Here is a 20,820-nt window from a genome sequence, read left to right as displayed (position 1 = left end):
TTCAAGGATATTTAAGCTTATTAATTCCCAAATCCCAAAGCAAAACATAGTGTTTTTTGATTTGTTTTATGTTGTTGTTGCAGGATCATGTGCAAAAAGCATTTTGGCAACATACTGTAGACACAAAATGTATGCAAATCCAATTGTATGTCTCTTTCAGTATGATTAGGGCCCATTAATTAGAAGAACTAAACGTTCGCATGGAGCGCAGTATTCAAGAGGGCTCAAAACTTTCTTTTTTTGCAGTTTTGTAGTTCTTTAATGTCATTTTTCTTTGAACAAAGACATTTTTGTGTTTCAAATATTGTCACACGAATTGCAGGCATATAGGCTACTTTAAGAGATAAATTGTCCAAACGACACATTAGTTCACCGTGGCATGTTCTACCAACAAAAGCATTTCTTAAAACAGTAATTGCCACGTCCACTGCGGTACTTTTCACTGTTCTCAATGTCTTCAGTACAGTACCTAGCTAGATGACCCATATTCCTACATCGGAAACACCTCCTCTACGTACAGTCCTTGGTCAGGTGGCCTTCTTCCGACACATCCGCATGCTCTTGAGCAGTGTCGAACCGGCGCCCTTTCGATTACCATTCCGGGGTTCGCACCACTCGGCTATGCAGCCGACTGCATTTTTGAATTCAAATACGGATGACGTCATGGAAGTTTATTATGAAGGAACAACAAAAATTTTCAATATTTCAACCTATAATTATCCAGTATGTAGCAGTGGTGAAAAACCCCACTCGACGTTCGAAAGGGCGCTTGTTCGACACCGGGCAAGAGCATGCGGCTGCGTATTCGGCAAGACACTTAAAGTCATAACTAGAGGCGGGGACAAAGATTGGCTTCCTTGTTTTCCCGCCCACTTTATCTAAATATTTAACCACCGGGGGTATGTCGGGATAAAATTTAAATCGGCGATCCAAAAGACGGTGCACAGCATCTGTTTGACTGAACAACACAGTTATCATATAATAAAAAGACACAGCAAAAATGATGACTTATGTAACAACAAAAATGTTGCAAAATGGAAGTTTGGAATTATTCAATTATAAATAAGCCGGGAAAGCAGGCAATGCTGAAAAGTTCACAGAACAATGAAACGTTATTCAAAAAATGAAAATTTTAAAAAGCCAAACACTCATGAACATGGAACATATCAATATCAATTAAAAAGGTGAAATATTCAGTCATTGTAAAGATTTTTATTGATAAATTGCCTCTCTGAAGACCCCAATATCTCTGGCTACAGCAATCACAGAATCTCCCTTCTCTAACAAAGCCAAGGCACAGGATTTTTCTTCCACTTGCTTCTTCTTTTGACCGATTTTAGTTTTTGAAAATTTTTTTGCGAGACCTTGAAACTTTGAGAAAATGAAAAATGTTGTGCGATTTCACCCACCTTACTATTCACGAAGCTGTAAAGCAACACTAGGTAAGCAGAGCAATGGCTTTACGGTGAAGTGCAGCCAGAGAGTAGCAAATGGTGTAACTATAAGCATTTTTGTGACGCAATGCTTTTGGTGGGAAGACTAAGCTAAGAACTTGTGCAGATTTTACATGTAAAGTTTTTTTTTTGCCTGCACTGTATTACTAATAACAATGCGTCTGAATCTTGTGTGCAAGAAGCAGGAAACGCAGACACGTTGAAGGTTAAGGAAGTTTACTGTGAAATGAAGTGAAACTTAGACCAAGAAATCGTTTCCTTCGAAACAGGCTGCATCATTTCGAAGCACTTTTTGTTTATCGAACTGTTTAAACTCAATCCTTGTGAATTAGTAACCTAAACCCTTAAAATATAGAATGCAACACGACGTACTTTGCATTTTTCTGCGCTTTTTGTGCTTTGAGACTAGTTTTTGTATGTTTCATTTCATAACATAGGCTACAGTAAGCAAAATTGCTAAGATCTCAAAACTGAAAGAAATGTCACTTTGCTTTCAAGGATATTTAAGCTTATTAATTACCAAATCCCCAAAGCAAAACATAGTGTTTTTTGATTTGTTTTATGTTGTTGTTGCAGGATCATGTGCAAAAAGCATTTTGGCAACATAGACACAAAATGTATGCAAATCCAATTGTATGTCTCTTTCAGTATGATTAGGGCCCATTAATTAGGCGAACTAAACGTTCGCATGGAGAGCAGTATTCAAGAGGGCTCAAAACTTTCTTTTTTTGCAGTTTTGTAGTTCTTTAATGTCATTTTTCTTTGAACAAAGACATTTTTGTGTTTCAAATATTGTCACACGAATTGCAGGCATATAGGCTTCTTTAAGAGATAAATTGTCCAAACGACACATTAGTTCACCGTGGCATGTTCTACCAACAAAAGCATTTCTTAAAACAGTAATTGCCACGTCCACTGCGGTACTTTTCACTGTTCTCAATGTCTTCAGTACAGTACCTAGCTAGATGACCCATATTCCTACATCGGAAACACCTCCTCTACGTACAGTCCTTGGTCAGGTGGCCTTCTTCCGACACATCCGCATGCTCTTGAGCAGTGTCGAACCGGCGCCCTTTCGATTACCATTCCGGGGTTCTCACCACTCGGCTATGCAGCCGACTGCATTTTTGAATTCAAATACGGATGACGTCATGGAAGTTTATTATGAAGGAACAACAAAAATTTTCAATATTTCAACCTATAATTATCCAGTATGTAGCAGTGGTGAAAAACCCCACTCGACGTTCGAAAGGGCGCTTGTTCGACACCGGGCAAGAGCATGCGGCTGCGTATTCGGCAAGACACTTAAAGTCATAACTAGAGGCGGGGACAAAGATTGGCTTCCTTGTTTTCCCGCCCACTTTATCTAAATATTTAACCACCGGGGGTATGTCGGGATAAAATTTAAATCGGCGATCCAAAAGACGGTGCACAGCATCTGTTTGACTGAACAACACAGTTATCATATAATAAAAAGACACAGCAAAAATGATGACTTATGTAACAACAAAAATGTTGCAAAATGGAAGTTTGGAATTATTCAATTATAAATAAGCCGGGAAAGCAGGCAATGCTGAAAAGTTCACAGAACAATGAAACGTTATTCAAAAAATGAAAATTTTAAAAAGCCAAACACTCATGAACATGGAACATATCAATATCAATTAAAAAGGTGAAATATTCAGTCATTGTAAAGATTTTTATTGATAAATTGCCTCTCTGAAGACCCCAATATCTCTGGCTACAGCAATCACAGAATCTCCCTTCTCTAACAAAGCCAAGGCACAGGATTTTTCTTCCACTTGCTTCTTCTTTTGACCGATTTTAGTTTTTGAAAATTTTTTTGCGAGACCTTGAAACTTTGAGAAAATGAAAAATGTTGTGCGATTTCACCCACCTTACTATTCACGAAGCTGTAAAGCAACACTAGGTAAGCAGAGCAATGGCTTTACGGTGAAGTGCAGCCAGAGAGTAGCAAATGGTGTAACTATAAGCATTTTTGTGACGCAATGCTTTTGGCGGGAAGACTAAGCTAAGAACTTGTGCAGATTTTACATGTAAAGTTTTTTTTTTGCCTGCACTGTATTACTAATAACAATGCGTCTGAATCTTGTGTGCAAGAAGCAGGAAACGCAGACACGTTGAAGGTTAAGGAAGTTTACTGTGAAATGAAGTGAAACTTAGACCAAGAAATCGTTTCCTTCGAAACAGGCTGCATCATTTCGAAGCACTTTTTGTTTATCGAAATGTTTAAACTCAATCCTTGTGAATTAGTAACCTAAACCCTTAAAATATAGAATGCAACACGACGTACTTTGCATTTTTCTGCGCTTTTTGTGCTTTGAGACTAGTTTTTGTATGTTTCATTTCATAACATAGGCTACAGTAAGCAAAATTGCTAAGATCTCAAAACTGAAAGAAATGTCACTTTGCTTTCAAGGATATTTAAGCTTATTAATTGCCAAATCCCCAAAGCAAAACATAGTGTTTTTTGATTTGTTTTATGTTGTTGTTGCAGGATCATGTGCAAAAAGCATTTTGGCAACATAGACACAAAATGTATGCAAATCCAATTGTATGTCTCTTTCAGTATGATTAGGGCCCATTAATTAGGCGAACTAAACGTTCGCATGGAGAGCAGCATTCAAGAGGGCTCAAAACTGTCTTTTTTTGCAGTTTTGTAGTTCTTTGAAGTCATTTTTCTTTGAACAAAACATTTTTGTGTTTCAAATATTGTCACACGAATTGCAGGCCTATATTTTATGAGATAATTTTTTCAAACGACTTATTAGTTCACCGTGGCATGTTCTACCAACAAAAGCATTTCTTAAAACAGTAATTGCCACGTCCACTGCGATACTTGTTACTGTTCTCAATGTCTTCAGTACAGTACCGAGCTAGATGACCCATATTCTTACATCGGAAACACCTCCTCTCCGGACAGTCCTTGGTCAGGTGGCCTTCTCTTTGCAGCTGTAGCAGGCCTTTTCGTCAAACGAGCAGTTCCTGTTACTATATGTCCAATATCTCCCCACACTGGTAGCAGTGGCTGTCACGCCAGGGCTTGTAGCCTAGCCTACTCTGAATGTCTGTCGTCAGCAATGCTTTCTTTTGCGAACTGCCGCGTCTCCCGCATTGATAGCAAACTCCAGATGGTTGTCTCCTGTATCCTCCCCTCCTTTTCTCACGATCACAGTCTTCGCGATCGTGAGATCATCCCTAATGCAAACTATCCTGCACAACAATCTCGAGAAAAGAAAGTATTCTTACCACAAGAATAACAAGTAACTTCAGACTTTCTCTCAGGAACATTTCCAGTTATAAGACCAACTGAACGGTTTTGCAAACATAACGCTTTCATAGTCCCACGACGATATATCGTGTTTTAATGTGTATCTTTTTTAACGGTCCGCCTGTTTATAATCTGCAGGTCGCTGCAGCGGATAAGGTTTATTAACCAATCAGGCAATAATCAGCTGATTGCAGTCATCCAATTTCTGCACTTTAGAAAATAAACTAAATCAACGTTTCAACGTAGACAGAGTGGCGGAGAGGGTTAGGGCTAAAGAATAGCATTTCAATGGCGTGGTTCGATTTCCACTCCTTACCATTACTCTTTTTTCTTCTGCAATTATCAAACAAGAATCAGCTCTCTGGCTGAGTGCTAGAAGGCTCACAATGCTGAAGTCATCTGGTTCATAGAAGAAATTGTTCTATGCTCAAAGTGTCTACCGTTTAAAATGCTCCATCTGCTGCAACGACTTGCAGATTATAAATACGCTAACAGTCTTTGGATCAAAGTGCTGTTAATTGACATCACATGGCCGACTTTTCCAGTTAACTGAGTTTATTTTTACTAAATCTCTTCCCACAGTTAAGCCTGTACACCAATACTACGCAGAACTTTTACCTTTTTGTTTCAAACCTTCCAATCCAGTACTGGCAGATAAATAATCTTAGGGTATTATTTTTCTACATGCATCTATTGTCACTCTTTCTCCCGCTTTCTTCTCTAACAAATCATCCGGTGTCTTCTCCTCAAGCAATGATTTTATATAACTATAGAGCTCTCCCTCCGTAAACATCTGCGTTTCTTCCATATTTCCCAGACTGATAAGTGGTTTGCGGTAACGAATTGTCTCTACATTCCTTTGCTTAGTGTCCATGCCTATGGCTATCGTAACGATTGCATCACTTCCTTGCATCTACATTATTTCTGTTAGGCTAACTTCGACAGTTAACAGCCTTATGGCCAATAAGCCATTACAATTAAAACAACGGATTTCTCTTGGAAAAGAGCCCTCTTGAAAATCAATAGTCATTGTTTGATCAGGAAGAACACCTCAGTTATTAGAGTGCAAAAACAGGGACATTTATAAAAATATCTTATCTTTTATTATTAGGGCACCTAAAATGATTCCGGGCCCTAGTCCAAAAGTATTCACTGGACCAGTGGACCACCAATGTCAACACTAGTGGTTACGATATACATCGAGCCTGGCTATATGCTTTTGCGCTCAACATGGCGGAATTAGTAACGAAGCTTGCAAATAAACAAAATAAGCATGAAAAGAGAGATTGTAACATAAGCTGTAGGCCATTAGTGAACCAGCATTGTGTAAATTTGGAACATCATTAAATTTTAAACTACTACTTAGACCTACTACTGTAAAATAATTTAATTAACAACAATTTGAGTTACGAAAATCAAAAAAATTGTGTCTTTTATTGTTATTTAAATTCCAGTAAAATATTGAGCAATGGGGCGCTGAAGTTTAAGTTTGCCTTGGGTGCAAAATGGCCTTGCGTCGACCCTGAGTATGGTACACATTCGCTCTTTAAAGTCAATTTACCACTTAACTCTTTTTTATGCTGTTTTATTTATACTTATTTTAAAGAACCTCATATTAGTTTAGTTTCATTGCTAATTCAAGACAGTTTCATTTTTAAAACGCACTCCATTTTGCTGTTTTTCAATTCATTCAAGTTGCTCTGCGGAAAATCCACAATAAACTATAAAAAAGACGGTGATCTCCTCGATATGGAAAGAGTTACAAAAAGTAAAACAAAAACCTTATCAGTTTTACTACATTTTGTGGGCCCATATTTTGATGATTTTTTCTGTGGTACCCATTGTTTTGAGTCGCAGTTAAAATATTTTCATATGTTTTAATAATTATTATCGTAAGACTATACTCATGGCTACCTAGAGGCACGGCCTGATTTGTTCTATTCTGCAAATGTTTTCAGATTTTGCTAACTTTTGGTATTTGTCTGAATAAAAATGTATAAAAATGACACTTTAGCCTAATGTCTTTGTTACTGTCTTTCCCAGGTGACAAATTGGGTTTTAACATCACCAGGCTTTAAAAAACAAATACAATTTGATTCAGACAATTTCAATCAAACTGTTAGCCACTTGCTAACAGTCTGATTGAACGTTTTTTAACTGTTTTTTCTCATTTTTTACTGCATCCCAAGATGACATAAAGCTTTTAATATCATTATGATTGAGCAAATGGTACAAAAATCTTTAAAACTTTCAATTTGACAGTAGCAGTAGCGATCAAGGCCGTGCTACCCGCCCCAGTATTCCCCGGTTGGGGGAAGTCATGGCTGAATAGGAGCGCACTCATTTCAGTTTGTTTAATATTTTTTGGTTGTTTAAAAATAAGCTGCTGCAGACGCGTTTGTACAGATACATATTCAATAAATTAGATCATGCAAGGCCATATTTGCTGCTTTCCAACCCCCTGGCTGGGGGGCCAACCTCCGCTTCAGGGGCCAAGCATGTTTAGTTCATGCAGCGTTGTTTGGCTTGTTATTTTTTTTTACTTGTAAGTTTTTTTCTTTTTTCCAAAGCTTTCTCGTTTAACCACATTTTATTTACCTAACCAGCAATATTGAGCGTGCATACTTTCAGTAATGGAATAAGGAAATTAAACGTTTTTTTTTTATATCCCAAAAAACTAACAAAACAATATAACATTCCGAAGTAAACACTGCTTACCCTAATAGCCAGCGGAGGATTTAGGGCAAAATTTTAGGGGGCGCCAAAGAAGTATGGAACAACCTCGCCGCAAATGGCTTGAGAAAAATTTTTGCGTTTTTATCAATAAAATTGCCTATCTAAGTCAGGTAGGCTACCAGTCATTCCCACACCACAAATCAACGCTTTGGATACAAGTTTTGTATATTCTATTTATCTTACAAACTTTGCTTTGTAAAAACTTCGGTTCTCCTTTAACTTCTTCCAGATCTGCTGCTGCATTGTCGGCATAGTTTAGGCCAGTGGTTCCCAACCGGGGTGTCGCGGCACCCTGGGGTGCCAATTACAATGCTCAAGGGTGCCGCGAGATATTGCAATACTGCCGCCCATTCTTTATTTTAACTTTAACTCGCTAAGTGCAGAATTTATTTATTTATTTTAACTCTAATCCACGGTAAGCCTTTGTTTTCTCGCCTAGGAAAAACAGCGTAAATATGATTTTGACTCGTTGCTGTTCTTTCCATAAAAATATTTGAAACGCATCATTATTGCCAGGTTTCATGATATTATTTTGCGTTTCAAGGCGCACAAAGTCAAATTGCAGTGATGGATTATTGAATTGTGTGACCCAGCACGACTATAAAATTGCACGATTGTTTGTTAACCCTTATAAAATTGGAAACTTTTGTTGGATAAAAATTTGACAAGTTTCTGGATAAAAATTCAAAATGAATTGAATATCCTTGCGTTGGAAAGAAAGCTATTATGCTTTTGCTGCAGTTTTCCACGTCATAGCCTACCTATGTGAGGGTGGATTTTCCGTATAAACGAACAAAAAACTAAAAAACGAGAACGACTGTTTATAGCCTAGTCGAGGAAGAAATGCGGGTGGCTTGATCGAATAGTGCCCTTACATATTAAGAGACTTTCTGCAAGAAGTCAAGCCCAAATTTCACACTGACTTTTGAATAAATACATTTATTTACGCTCGCTATAATGTAGAACTGATTCTGTGTTATTTTATACAGATATTTGAAATACAGAAACCTCGTAAAATTGATCCAGCTTTGCCAGGGTGCCGCAAACTATTTATCTTTTTGATAGGGTGCCGCAAGGTTAAAAAGGTTGGGAACCACTGGTTTAGGCCCTAGGCCTAAGCTAATTTATTTTTTCTAGAAAATTTTAGGAGTTGTTTACTTTTTGCTAAAATATGATTGAAAATTTTTTCCTTACAGTAAAAGAGTTTGCGGCCCTAACAACGCTTTCTTGTCCTATCTTTAACCCATATCCTCCTGAATCAAAATTTTTTTGCAATTTTTTGTATGTATATTATTTTTAAGGTATCTTAACCAAATTGAACAATATTTTTGAAAAAAAAATTTGGGGGGGACAATTATCAACAATTTTTGGCCTGTCAGTTTAAACTGACGTTAGGAGCAGGAGGGGGCATATAAAATAAATACGAAAACGTTTTCTCGGTCAGTGTTTAGTCTAATACGTATTCAACCAAAGCAATAATGGAAAAGGACAAAAAAGTCAAGAAATCACTACATGTTAAGGAATCAAATAAATGTCACAGTATCAAAAGATAGGAATATTCTTGGTTGATTCAACGTCTGGCGATATTGATTTATCGTAAAAATGTACTTTATATTGGCTTGAAACCATTTCGTCTCACATGTTCACCCGGCTTGAGTTCAGCTGAAAGAGCCCAATTCTGACATCATCTATTTCACGTGGTACTCCTTAAAACACTGAGGATGTAGGCCAACATTGCAGGTTTCACAAAAATAAAGGGATGTTCCAGAACATCCTGGTTTGGCGCAGTGGCGTTGCTTCCCTTTTATGATCCAGTGTTGGGCAGTGCTGTATTTTATATGGGGTTGCGGAGATGCCCTGGGTCCGGAAACAGTATATCTGAAACATCTTTTCGATAAAGCTGGTGGTAACTTTCAACAACTGCTCTTCTGAAGCCCAGAGCATCTAAACGAATTTCACCAGCATTGGTCTTGCGATATATTTGAAAAGCATTGTTGACTGCCATATCAATACAAAAACGAAATAATGGCCACCACCATTTTTTGCTTCTCAAGTTGATCATATACTTTGAAACATTTTGATCCAAACGGTCAACACCACCCATGTGTTGGTTGTAAACGTGTATTACATTTGGCTGCTGAATATCAATCTTTTTTCTCTCTTGCTTACTATATTGCTTCGCTTTTTGCAGTGGGTCTTTTCCTGCAAAGGTTGACAGAACATTTACTACTTTTCTGTCTTTCCATCGGATAGCAGCAATGTTATGTGATGTCTCCACAGCAACATCCGAGGCACCTCTGTGTAACTTGTCAACTTCATTAACTCGTTTGAGGGGAGGATTTTCCATGCGGTTAACTCTGGCTGTTCCTGTAGCTGCAATAGACTTTTCACGAAGGTATCGCATAATTCCCGGACTTGTGAAAAAGTTGTCGATAACCACATGATAGTTGGAACTGGACTCGCTTTGTAGAGGTAGATGTTGCATCAAATAAGCTTTTGTTTTGTCGTATCCAGGCTTACACCCGGTGGTTGAAGATTTAGATTAAGTGGACGGGAAGGCAAGGAAGCCAATCTTTGTGTCCACCTTCAGGCATGTCTTTAAGTGTCCTGCCAAAGACACAGCTACATGCTCTTGAGCGGTGTCGAACCGGCACCTCGTACTCTTCCAGCCGGGAGTATTTTCCTGCATAAGGGCGTATTTGTACGCAGTAGCCTAACGGCTTTGCTAGCACCCACAGCTTATAACCAAACTTTATAGGCTTCCCATGAATGTATTGTTTTGCGCCATGTTTCCCAAAGTATGGTACCATGCTTTCATCCACACTCACATGTTGTTCAGGTGGGTAGTTTGCAAGGCATTGTTTGTTCACTGCAGCAAAGAATGGCTGGAGTTTGGAAAATTTGTCACTTTTGTCTAATTGCTGGTTGTCAGAGAGATGAAGAAATTGCTTACATTCTTCAAATTCATTTTTTGTCATCAGTTCAGTTACCATTTGGTTGTTGGAATCCTTTCGCCTCTGCCAATACATCTCTTGTCGTGACATTTAATTCTATCCGCTTCTAATTCTATAACAGAAGGATCGCTATAAATGATTTCAACTTTTTTAACGTCATTGTAAATGTGTGATTGCCTTTTTGCCTGGCATACTTATTTGATTCCATCTGGAAGAGTACGCGATCCAATTCAGCATTAGCCAACAACTGTCTACCAGATAGATTGTCTGGAAAACAATCCATCTTACCACCATCATCTTCGTCTGTATCCATGCCATCATCTTCAGGAGGAAATATAACCAAATTTGCTTCAGACACGACTTCTGATATTGATTCTTCATCAGTTTCTAACCTTTCAAGAGCTTCCAATGCTTCAAAAACTGTGAATTTGTTGCTATCATGCAAATGTTTTGCCATTGCTATGCTGTATGAAATCAAATAATGTATGATATATTACTACTTTTATCTTCAAAATGAAACAGTTATACCATATTATGTTCACCAATTGACCTAGATTAAGTTTTCATTTGCTAATATATCAACGTTTTGCTTGAGAATCAAAATGTTTGCAAAATATATAACCCCTAAACTCAACTGTTCTGCACATAATTTCTAAAATCATTTACTATTTACATGCTCCCTTCTGCCCCTAGCGTCAGTTTAAACTGACGGAAGCGGAAATGGTACAAAACTTAAACAAACAATTAATTTCTTCTAAGTATGCAAAATATGGATACAGCAATGTTAGTTCTAACTAATTTCGTGGTTTATGTCATCATAACGCAATCCAGTAAAAATTGACACCGCTATAATTTCGAACAACAAAAAATATCCATTTTGGAAATTTGATCCGTTATATCCAGTCGAAGGATAAACGGAATTTCACTAAATGTACTATAGTGTTAGGTACAGACCTTACGAACCTCATAACATACTAACTGGGTTTCGACAAAACGGTTTGTAATCTAGAAACCATCTAAATGTGCTGTCAGTTTAAACTGACGGTAGGAGGATATGGGTTAAGTGCCATTATTAAACATATAGGGGCCCACTAGTGCATTTTGGGGGAGAAGCAAGATGGTGCTCACAAGGCCCTCGTAGCGATGGTCAAACTCTGCAAATTGCGCCTAATCAGGCCCCACCTCCAGGAAGCCATTGACTACTTTAATCTTATTTTCTATTTTGAAATTACCAAACTATACCTTGTAAAAATATTAAGTAGGCCTATATGGTTAAATGCATAATGCTTTTTGGTTCTTTAATAGCTCCAAGGAAAGTTGTAACAACATCTATAAAACATATTGCCTACCTGAGAAAACTACAACAAAAAAACATACACCAGTGGAAACCACAACACCAGTGGAAACTACAACACCAGTGAACACCACAACAAATATGCAAACCACAGCACCAGTGAAAATTGCAGCACCATAAGAAGCTACAAACACAACCAGCGCTGTATTCGAGGGTATACGCAGTATGCGCAGTATACTCTCTGCTTTTTCGAGCAACTATACTATAACCTCTGGTTTTCTAAATAGAGTGCCTATGCTATCCTTACTGATTCTTGACAACTGCTAACTAACCACCGATGATGACACAGCAATTTTTCATTGCATCATTCACCAGCAAAATCTTTCAACCCTCTTAGGACCAATGATGCACGGGTGTACCATGAATTCAATTCCGTAGTTCAATTTTGATTTTGATAATTCATGTTATTGTTATGGTAAAATAAAGATTAGTATTTTGCAAGTTGTGTATTATTTATCATTTTGACAAATCTGACAGTATAAACTTACCTTGTGCTTTTTTACGAATACAGCACTGAACACAACGGAATCAGGATCACAAGTGAACACCCCAACAAATATGCAAACCACAGCACCAGTAGAAGCTGCAAGCACAAGGGAACCCAGATCACTAGTGAACATCACAACAACTGTGCAAACCACAGCACCAGCACAAGTTCCAAACATAACGGAACCAGGACCACCAGTGGACACCACAACAAATATACAAACCACAGCACCAGTGAAAACTGCAGCACCAGAAGAAGATACAAACACAACGGAACCAAGATCACCAGTGAACATCACAACAACTGTGCAAACCACAGCACCAGTAGAAGCTACTAACACAACGGAACCAGGACCACTAGTGAACACCACAACATCAACAGGAAGAACCACATTACCAATAGAAACTACAACACCAGTGAAAACTACACCATCAGTGAAAACCACACCAGTAGAAACCACAACACCAGTGAAAACCACTATACCAGTAAAAACTACAACACCGGTAGAAACCACAACAACAGTGCAGCCAACAACACCAATGGAAATTACAACACCAGTAGAAACCACTATACCAATAAAAGCCACAATGCCAGTAAAACAACACACCAGTGGAAACCAAACGACCTGTGAAAATAAGAAGAATTCTACTTCATTAACAGCAAGTAAGAACTGGCTTTGATTCGTTGAGCATTTACAATTTAAATGTCTTTGTTGTTTTGATTAATGTTTGACAAATTGCCCTAAAGTTGCAAGCCGAACTCGGATTTGACTGAAGTTTTAACAATATTAAAGATTAAATTCTGTAATTCATTGTAAACTGACTTGCATTCTTCTGGTGATTGCATTAGGCTACCACCTGATGCTAAGAATGATACCCAGGTTTTTTAATAAATTATGTGATATTGTTAATCACTGTATAAAGCAGTTTTCTTTGGATTAGTCTTTAATTAGTTGTCATCGTTGTCGTCTTTATCGTTTAAGTGTTTGGGACCCATGACTAGAGATGTGAGTAGTTTTTTTTTTGTTTTTTTTAAAGACATGTTTTTTTTTGGGAAAAAAACGAAAATAAAAGCACGATCGTTTTCTTGCACCAACAATCTGTCAAAAATTAAAATGTTAAACCAAATTTGAACTTTTGCTTGTCTGAAATATTTGTTCATAAATAATCAAGACATCGGAAGTAGCCTAAATGTAGCTTTGTCACCAAACTCTTCATTAAAATATGTTTTTGACTTCACCAATGAGTCAAAAGGATGTGCATAGTGTGATGCAATAATCAAAACAAGTATAGCGTATCACCACAATAAAATTGGCAAATACGAGTGTATTAAATTAAATTGAAAATTGAAAACTGAAATTGAAAAATTGAATATTGAATTGAAATTGAAATAACTTGAATTTGTCAATTTAAAGCAGGGCTACTCAACTGGCGGACCGCGGTCTGAATCCGGACCTTCTGAGTGTTGATGGGGGACCTTGAGCTTTAGAAGAATAACCTTGTTGTCACGTTTCTGGGCTTCTTTAAACAGATTTCTAATGGGAGGAAGCAATTTATACTGTGATTATCCTTGTTGCTGGTGGGCACTCCCAGACTCTCCAATACTTTCTCAGAAATCCAATTCGAGTTACATTTTACCTAAACAAGTGGTTTGGTGCAGATAGTTTAACTTTCGTGGTTGCTTGTGAAATAACTTATTCACCGGACCGCTAAAAATATTCAACTTGTCAAACTGGACCTTTGTTAAGATTATAGATGAGCAATCCTGATATAGAGTGATGCTGTCTAGTTTTTTTATCGATGAGTTATAATATTATCGATAACCTGTATCATTGCTGTATCTGTATCATTGCTACATTGCTGCCGACGAAGTAGCAACTTCGTCGGCAGCAATGACCGAGTGGTTAGCGCGTTGGGCTCGCAGTCGAGAGCCTGCATGTTCGACTCCAGCCACCCGCACTTGCTGTTGTTTCTCTGGGCAAGAAACTTTACGATAATTGCCTCTACCCAGTGATCGATTTCGAGTAATGGGTAGTACCAAATTTCAGTAATAAGTAGAGTAGACAACCGGAAACAGACATTGTCGTCGGCTGCAGCGTGAGTCAGGTGTGCGTCGGAAGGCGTACACCGATGCATAGCGCTCAAGTCCGCTTTCCCGCAATGCAGGGTAAATATATGAAAAAACAAAAACAAAAACAAACAAACTATAATAGATTCACCAATTAGACTTTAAAGTTTTGCACCAATTAAACTTTAAATTTGGCGGTTTGAAATTTTGGGAGATTGAGGGATTCGAGATTTGACAAACATCATCTCCAAAATGCCCTTAACCATACTTTCCCAATATTCTCAATAAATTTGTCATTCGACTTACAGTACTATCATACTACTTTGGGTTCGAAGGCTTCTCTTTCATCGCTCCAGATTGGAATTTTTTGTAGACAGCACAGAAAGCTGCAAGAGAGCAGCCAGTCTTTGGTATCGTCCGAGACCAGCAGACCTATCGCTTCTGGTGGTTGGCGAATAGAAAATCTGTGATTGACTGCGCTGTTTCCCAGCAGCACATTCGCAAATAAATTGTTAATCGTCAGGAGTCAAACCAATTTAATTCATTCAAAAAATATATATTCGGATTCGACTTGAGGTACTAAAAAGCTTGCAAATCTGCCTTGCATTTGTCACGCGATATTGAAGTAGCAACTTCCTTTTCTGGCGTCTGTATTCTGAGAAACAAGCCGCAGGTCATGTCATTAACGATTACATCCCGTCTACCTTTGACAAACTGCCGCAGAAGGTCGACGTACCAGGTCAGTGGCCGAGTGGTTTCGCCTTCGGCTCTGGTGCTGGTAGATCTGAGATCGATTCCAGGTCGGGTCAAACCGAAGACTTTAAAAACGGTACCGATTGTGTTCTATCCTGCATAACGCAGTGAGAATGACTCGGGTAATAATGTGATAACATCGTAAACCTGATATAAATTAAAAATGAGCCCTGTCGCTAAAAGACCTTAGCTGTTGTAGAGCGACAATAAATAAAACCATAACATTATTATTATTAGAAGGTCGACGTGTCTTGCATGATAAGACTCAAAACTGGCTGCTCTAATGCGTGAACCCCTTGGGCCCTTGGCGGTTCGTGAATGAGTTTTAAGAGCTCCGTGATGCAGTAGAAATTTCATTACTGTATGAAAAAATTGAAATAACCCCTTTTCACAAAAATAACTCAGCCTTGTTTCATTTTCGAGTGAGTTTCATCGATCGTATAGCTTGTCATTTAGGCTCACAGGTTGACATATCAACTCATCTTACTTCATTCTGCGAACTAAATGCCATGGTTTGACGACTGTTACACCACTTGGGTTATGTGAGCTTCTGCAGAAGAAATAAGCATAACTACTCATTGTATCATTTTTCATTACTGAGTAACTTGTGGTGGCCTGTTTTTGCTGCTTGTTGATTCAGAGTCACAAAAGATTGTTGCTTTGTTGAGTCACACAATCAACTGTTGTGTCAGAGTATTTGTTGTGGCAGATATACCACTGACGTTTCACAATTATCTTTCTTAAGTCTTCACATAGTTAATAAATATATCTATTTATTAGCTACCTATTTATTAGCTATGGTTTTCATCATTTTTTTTAACTCTACAACAAAAAATAAGATTGAATGAAAACGTTAATTAAGTTGTTCTTGGTTCGCAGCCACTTGGATCACAGAGAAAATAATTTTTAATTACTGAAAGCCAAATTTTGATAAAAAAATAATGGATAGACAATTTTAGGTTTAACAGTATTGTTTGATATTTCACACATAAAACTATAATCCAAATTTAATATTCCTAAATTTACAACTGGGAAGAGTAAACCTCGCCCGTTTCTTGTCAAGGAGAATGAATTTGGTGATGTAAAACTTTTTGTCAATTTTTATTGAGAGTCTATGAACTATCAAACAAAAGTTTTGAAACTTATACTTCGTTCACTACTTCATATGATTTAAAAATGTTAGACCCATATGCTAGACCATGGTTAGATCATACAATCTTACAAAAACCCTAAATTAAAAAAAAATATTTACAAGAACCCCTGTTCTATGAGCATGTTTAAGAAGAACTTTTCATCAAATTTGCCTTCTATTTCTTTAGAGGAAATTTCAGAACTTGTCAAAAACACTCCTATCAACAGCAAATTGCTTGAAAACGTTGAATCACTTTTGGAAGGTTTAGCTGCTTGTGTCAATGAAACTACAAAAGTACAAAGTGATGGAGTAGAAATAGTTGTTCTTGTGGGAAATGTTTCTGGATATCAACTTGTGGAATTCTCGATGTCTACGTTGAATAAAATTGAGATCGAAAACAATCCCAAGCAAGCTGTCGTGGCTACGTCACAAATCAGTTTGCCCCAATCGCTTTCAAACAACCAAGAGTCGGGCGCAGGAATGTTTGCTGACGAAAACATAAATCTGCTGCCTGGTCTACCACTTCTGTCAGTGAGTGCGTTCGATATCACATCAAGAGGAAAAGTTCAAGCCAATGTTTTTTACTCTTTCAACGTTGAGAACAGTAGTATCTACGTCTCCAATCAGTTGAAGAACTTCTATTTGAATCAGTCCTTGCTAGAAAGAAGTGTCGTCACAACAATAAAGTACACTTGTCGGTATTACAATAGCAATTCCGACAGTTTTTCAAATAAAGGTTGCGAGTTGCGTGGGGAAAATGATAGTTTTGTTACTTGTTATTGCAATCACACAACAGTTTTCGCTGTTCTGTTATCAGTGGGGAGTTACATCATACCCAGAGGAGTGAAGGTGGGTGATCAATTTCAGTTGATACGAAAATCATCAGAAAATTGAAGCTGTTTTATTTCTTTCTTAGAATAATGGAAAATAGCATGTTAAATATTAAAGTTCTCTAAGATTTCAAATACTCTTTTCTAATGAATTTTTTAAACGGCAAAATGAAAAGTTGATATCTTTTCTAAAACATCTTCAGTTAAAAGTTCACATCTTCAACAATTAGACACATTTTCGTACATAACATGAAATTGTATTAAGTTGTAGACAAGAATCGTACACCAGCACTGTTTTATAGGCTATACAACTTTAGCTTTTTGCTTATATAAAGTTTTATTCTATATCACTCTATCACAAATTTAACTAATCGAAAAAATCGATAATTTCTGGTCAATTTCGTTTCAGATCCTCTCTTACGTGTTGGAATCATTCTCCATAGTTTTCCTGGTAGTTACCATAACAATCTTAATGAAAGTTAAAAGAATGATAAAGTCTGATCGCACTGTAATTCAAATGAATCTTGCTTTTGCTGTTTTACTTCTGCACTTTTTCAATCTATTCCATGATCTTGCGTTGAAGGATTCCAGAATGTGTGAAGCGATAGCAATTTTCATTCATATTAGTTTTCTTGCCACAGGTCAGTCATCAATCCACAGTAGATAAATGTTTAATTTGTGAAATATTGTATGAATTTTGTAGAAGGCCTATCTAGACTAATGGTGAGCTCGTTAAAGACAAAAAATATCTAATAAAAAGAGAATTTGTAAATTGTAGGTTGTTTCAAACCATCTAATAAAATTAAACCAGTCAGAATGCAGGAGTGTAGTAGGCTACAAAAATATCTTCTTTTTTTTTAACTAAGGGTCAGTTGCGCCAAGGCTACAACGGATGATCGACTGATTCAGCAATTCGGTGAATTAAGTAGCATATTAACCCACTGATCTAGGAAATATTTTTCTCTTTATGCTCCATCGATAATCCACAGGTTAGAATCGCTGATTAATGATTATTAAATAAACTCGGTGCAAACTGTTTTTTGATTAACTCATCAAACAGTTAGCTTAATCAGTTGCTTAAAGAAGCAATTGTTGGGGAATTCATCATTCGCTGTAAATCTAGGCCTACTTCATCAACAACGTCACTCATTTATTTGTTTGTTTAGCTTCTTGGATGCTTGTGGAAGGAGTAACGCTCGTTGCTAAGACAACAAATTATGCTCTTACGTTTTCCGGACGAAACGCTTCGAAATGGACGAAGGCTCGTGTTGCGTTTGGGTGGGGATTCCCCTTGTTTGTTGTGTTCATATCATCCATTGCTGGATTTGCGACAGAAACGTACATGGCTGTTGTTGGACGCTTTGGATACAAGAAGTGTTGGCTGAGTTCCTCAAGTGGAGCTCTCTTGGGCGCCGTGATGATACCGATTGGAATTATTTTCTGTCTTAACTTGATAATTACGTTTCGAATAATGTATTTTGTGTATCACATGAGTGTACAATCAGAAGCATTTAAACCTGCAACTCAAAGAAAACCAGCAGCTAAAGGGATGAACCCGCACCACCTGAAAGTTGCATTGAAAGGCGTATTGCTTCTATTTCCAGTGCTTGGAGTTACATTTCTTTTTAGCTTTTTGTCAGGTGAGATCATAAATTAATTCTAACAAACACTTTTGAATGAACGATTTTTCCATAAAAGTTTGATTGATTGTTGTCGAAATCTTTATACTCGGACTGGGGAAGCTTCTTTGAGAGCTTAATCCTGGCAGCTTCGCATACTTGTACGGTAGTGGCTTTGAACCATTGACGCAGCCCCGGTTACCAAGATTGACAGAGTGAAGTTTCCGATTGTTGAAGTCTTGTTGTCGAGAAATTATTCCATTCACTTGGTGCCGCTGGATGGAGAGCAGTCCTGAAATGCGTTGCTCAAGCGCACACCCTGAGAACCGAACCAGCGTCGCTTGATCTTGAGTCGAGCGCGTAAGGACAGAAACAAAACCCAATTTATTTTCGACCATTCCTACAACTTATTTAATATTTCCTCAAAATGTTTTGCAGCCACGTTTAAAATCCACCACTTTTCTTGCAGCCTATGCAAAACTGTTACAATTAAGTCTCCAAAGTGCCTCAGTTAGCCTACCAACTATGTTCAAATTAAATTATGAAAGTTATTAAAAATTTGTTGAACTTTTTTCAGGGGTCGCACACAACGAGTTGTCGGTGGCTTTCATGTACCTGAACGTAATATTCAATGGACTTCAAGGATTCTTTCTTTTCCTGGCCTACTGCGTTCTTGGCAGCGAAGTGAGGGACGCGGTTATCAGATTACTGAGACGACGTGGGATCATCAAACCGAGCAGCGGTAGTGACTCTCACATGATTGTACTTGATAAAGCGACTTCCTTGAACATTTCGAAACGACACTCTGATAAAACATTATGACGAAACATTTAGAATAGACTGTGTGATAACAATGCTACAGCAATGTTATTTGTAGCTTTGTTATTAATTATTATTTATCATTATTTGCTGAGCGTCAATTTTGATTTAGTCCAGAACACAGTTTCTCAAACTTGTTTTTTTGCGGAACATTGCAGGGTTACTTAAGTTGACAGGGAACTCCAACAGCCTACGTCAAAACTGTAAAGCAAACATAAACATTTTCTTATCTGAATTGTCGCTGTTTAAGTTTAGTGTATGAACAAATTTAAACAGAATAAACATAATTATAAACAATAATCTGTTCTTCAAGACGTCTCAATGCATTTGTTTTCTTGAGTGCAAAAACTCTGAAAAGTTTGACTCATGGCATATCTCAGATGTTTTATGGATCCCTAGGTTCCCACTTATGGAATCGCGAATCCAGAAGTTCTCAAACTGTGCGACGCGACAAAATCTACTTTTAACATATACCCAACCTTTTGATTCGTTTGCAAAATAATAGGCTATTCAATTCAATTTATTTTTCTTTGTCGTAAAACAACAGCAATGAAAAAATTACAAAGAGTGAACGGGAACAAAACCAACAAAAGGAAAAGGTGGCAAAACTACAAAAGTTTAAAACGTGCATGCGATGCAAATTTAAAGGTTGCGTACACGAAAGTAAATTAAGCACGGCCACCAAACCTAACAGTTTAAAGTAGATGAATTAGTTGGAAGAACCAGTTGGGTCCACATACCTAAAGCAACTGGAGGTGTGCCAGTTGATGAAACCATGCGGGGACGACTGAACCTTACAATCAATATAATAAAGAAAAATTAACAACACGAACATTTAAGAATAAACAATGAACATACGGCATATTATTACATATTAAACATATTACATATTATTTACATATTAAACATATTATTTGCATATTACATATAAGTTACAAAATACTATGTAGGCTACAGTGCATCGTTTTAAGTAAAATGGAGTGTTCGCAGCAACGACAGTGGTGTGATGTTGAATAGGAATTGATAACTGATGGGTACAGGAATTTAGATTAATTAACTTATTATTTGAGCATGATATTAAACTGATGATCATGAATGATGAAAAATGTAGTGAAGATGATATGAAAATGGTCTAGATGGCATGCGGGTGACTTCGGTATCAGAGCGGGACGGAGTTTCTTTGGAGTTTTTTTTAAATGAATTTGCAACCAAACTTCTGGAGAGTGATCCAGCTTCATTGTTGAAGTACTCTTGTCAAACAAATCTACACAACAAAGTGACAGAGAGTTATAAGGTTCTGTGAACAAGTATATTATACGTAGT

The 20,820-nt window shown here is 37.4% G+C and overlaps 1 protein-coding gene across 1 annotated transcript; it reads left to right on the top strand.

Annotated features, from left to right (window-relative positions):
- The first annotated feature begins 12,316 nt into the window (after positions 1-12,316).
- Positions 12,317-19,786, top strand: LOC145784622 (adhesion G protein-coupled receptor E3-like). The gene is made up of 5 exons (XM_082596487.1): positions 12,317-12,940; positions 16,417-17,078; positions 17,469-17,700; positions 18,226-18,699; positions 19,256-19,786. Exons 1-5 carry the CDS (start codon positions 12,349-12,351, stop codon positions 19,498-19,500), a joined length of 2,205 nt encoding a protein of 734 aa, XP_082452613.1. The 5' UTR covers positions 12,317-12,348; the 3' UTR covers positions 19,501-19,786.
- Positions 19,787-20,820: the final 1,034 nt, after the last annotated feature.

This window comes from Aplidium turbinatum, chromosome 15 (assembly GCF_918807975.1).
Source record: "Aplidium turbinatum chromosome 15, kaAplTurb1.1, whole genome shotgun sequence".
In the NCBI taxonomy this organism is placed as follows: Eukaryota; Metazoa; Chordata; class Ascidiacea; order Aplousobranchia; family Polyclinidae; genus Aplidium; species Aplidium turbinatum.
The sequence above is the reverse complement of the archived record's forward strand: the minus strand, read 5'-3'. Positions and strand labels throughout refer to the sequence as shown.